General features: G+C 50.3%; 1 protein-coding gene across 1 annotated transcript in view; it reads left to right on the top strand.

Annotated features, from left to right (window-relative positions):
- The first annotated feature begins 207 nt into the window (after nucleotides 1-207).
- The window catches only part of LOC109968502 (WD repeat-containing protein 26-like), a 123,089-nt gene continuing 121,421 nt past the window's right edge, over nucleotides 208-1,875 (top strand). The window contains exons 1-4 of the mRNA XM_020614811.1: nucleotides 208-257; nucleotides 1,223-1,382; nucleotides 1,476-1,581; nucleotides 1,675-1,847. Coding sequence (XP_020470467.1) covers nucleotides 208-257; nucleotides 1,223-1,382; nucleotides 1,476-1,581; nucleotides 1,675-1,847 — 489 coding nt within the window. The remainder of the gene's footprint in view (nucleotides 258-1,222; nucleotides 1,383-1,475; nucleotides 1,582-1,674; nucleotides 1,848-1,875) is intronic.

The raw sequence follows: 1,875 nt of genomic DNA, 5'->3' as shown, positions 1-1,875 counted from the left end.
GAAAAACTTTGTATGAATATAGCCAAAATGCACACTTCTCTCTGTTCTGCTTTGTGCACCTGTTGTGTGTGTCACCCTGCCTTCAGACACACAGACCTGAAATTGGATCTGGGTATTAGCTACAGAAATTCCAGATTTCCATTGATAAATATGTCAAACTAAATCAGATACTGTAACAGCCCATTTGTTTCATTTTCAAATTGCAACATGGACATAGTACATGGATCACCGGACATCATGAGCATCACACCTCTAATGTTAGTAGTCACAACATCGCCGTGCCAAGTCCTGGCTACCTGTGTCCTGCCATACACCACAATCTGCTGCTGTCTCACAACTATACAAAACAGGTTGTAACTTGAAACACACATAAACTAGTATAAAAAAATGTTTATTATTCCACACCAGATAAGATAAGACTGCTACTGTATTTCTCTTCACTGATTTGTCTGTTGAAGAGTTCAATCATTCAGTGAACTTAAGCTGAATTACACTACTACATGTGTCAGGTTTGCCCAGCTGCACCTGCCTCTCTTCCTTTCCTCACTCTAGTCTGCTTCCTTACACTGATTACACTATCCGACACACCTGCCCCGCTCCCCGGATTATCGCCAGCTGCTACTCATTAGTTTCCTCCCTACTTATACACTGCTCACCGTTCACTCCCTTGCTAGTTCAATCTCTGTCTTCAGGCCTCTATGTTCGTTGTCTTCTTTGTGCTAAGTACGCCAGTTAGAGTTATCTTTGTTCATTCGTGTTACCTTTTTGTCCCGCTGTTCTTTTTCTCCTCCTCTACAGATCTCTCCTCTGGACTCTGGATCTTCGCAGTCCTACCAGCCTCTGACTTACAGGTCGATGCACAGTCTCCTTTAACTGTCTATCCATGCTCCTGTCTCCTCAGCCATCATCGCCTCTACCTCGACCAGTCCAGGAGTGATCCCAGCGTCCGCAGCCCAGTCCATTATCATCCACCATACCCTTGACTGTTTTTCTCCTGCTGCAGATCGACATCCGGTTATCACTACCCACATCACTTCTCTAATTATTGCACTGTATCGCACTGTAATAAATATCACTGCTTGCACTGAAGCCAGCTACCTGGGTCCGTCTTCTTTCCGCTCGCTCGTCTCTGTGTTCGAGCTATCCTAACAGATGTAACTAGCCAACATGGACCCTGCTGGCTCTGGTGCAAGTAGCGCATCTGCTCCTGCACATGTTACAGCTCAAATGGACAGAATGGCTCAGGCACTGCAGCAGCAACAACAGGACATCTCCTCTCTAACCCAGCAAGTAGCACAACTCACCTCACTGCTGCTGTCTCAACACAGTCACGCTGCCACCCCAGATCCACACTCAGCTCCCCGTTCTGCCAGTCCCCGCCGTGATCCGCCCATTCCTGAACCATGCTCATAGGCACCACCATCACCGAGTTTCTGGAAGAAATACAGGCCGTTTTTTCACCTCCTTCTCATCAGGGCCAAGCTGCCAGGGAGCTTATGACTATTCGCCAGGGGGCTCGTCGTGTCTTGGACTACTCCTTAGACTTCCGGGTCCCTGCGACGGAGGCCGGCTGGGAGGACTGCGTGTAATGCGCGGCCTTCTGGCATGGCCTCCTGGCACGGCCTCAATGAGAACATCAATGAGATGAGCCCCCTACTCTCCGCTCCCTGGTAGACTTGGCCATCTACATAGACGGGCAGCAGTCGGCCCCCCGGACCCGCGTCACGGCAACCCTACCTGTCGAAGCCCGGGTTCCTCTCCACATAGGGGACTCCCACACCTGCACCTCCCGAAGAGCGGATGAACCCATGGACTTGGGATGTGCCTGTCTAGACCCTGAGGAATGGGCCCGCCGCATCCGCACCAGGTCGTGCC

The sequence above is a fragment of the Monopterus albus genome, unplaced genomic scaffold, assembly GCF_001952655.1.
Source record: "Monopterus albus unplaced genomic scaffold, M_albus_1.0 scaffold151.1, whole genome shotgun sequence".
NCBI classification, from domain to species: domain Eukaryota; kingdom Metazoa; phylum Chordata; class Actinopteri; order Synbranchiformes; family Synbranchidae; genus Monopterus; species Monopterus albus.
This window is presented reverse-complemented; position numbering and strand designations above follow the sequence as displayed.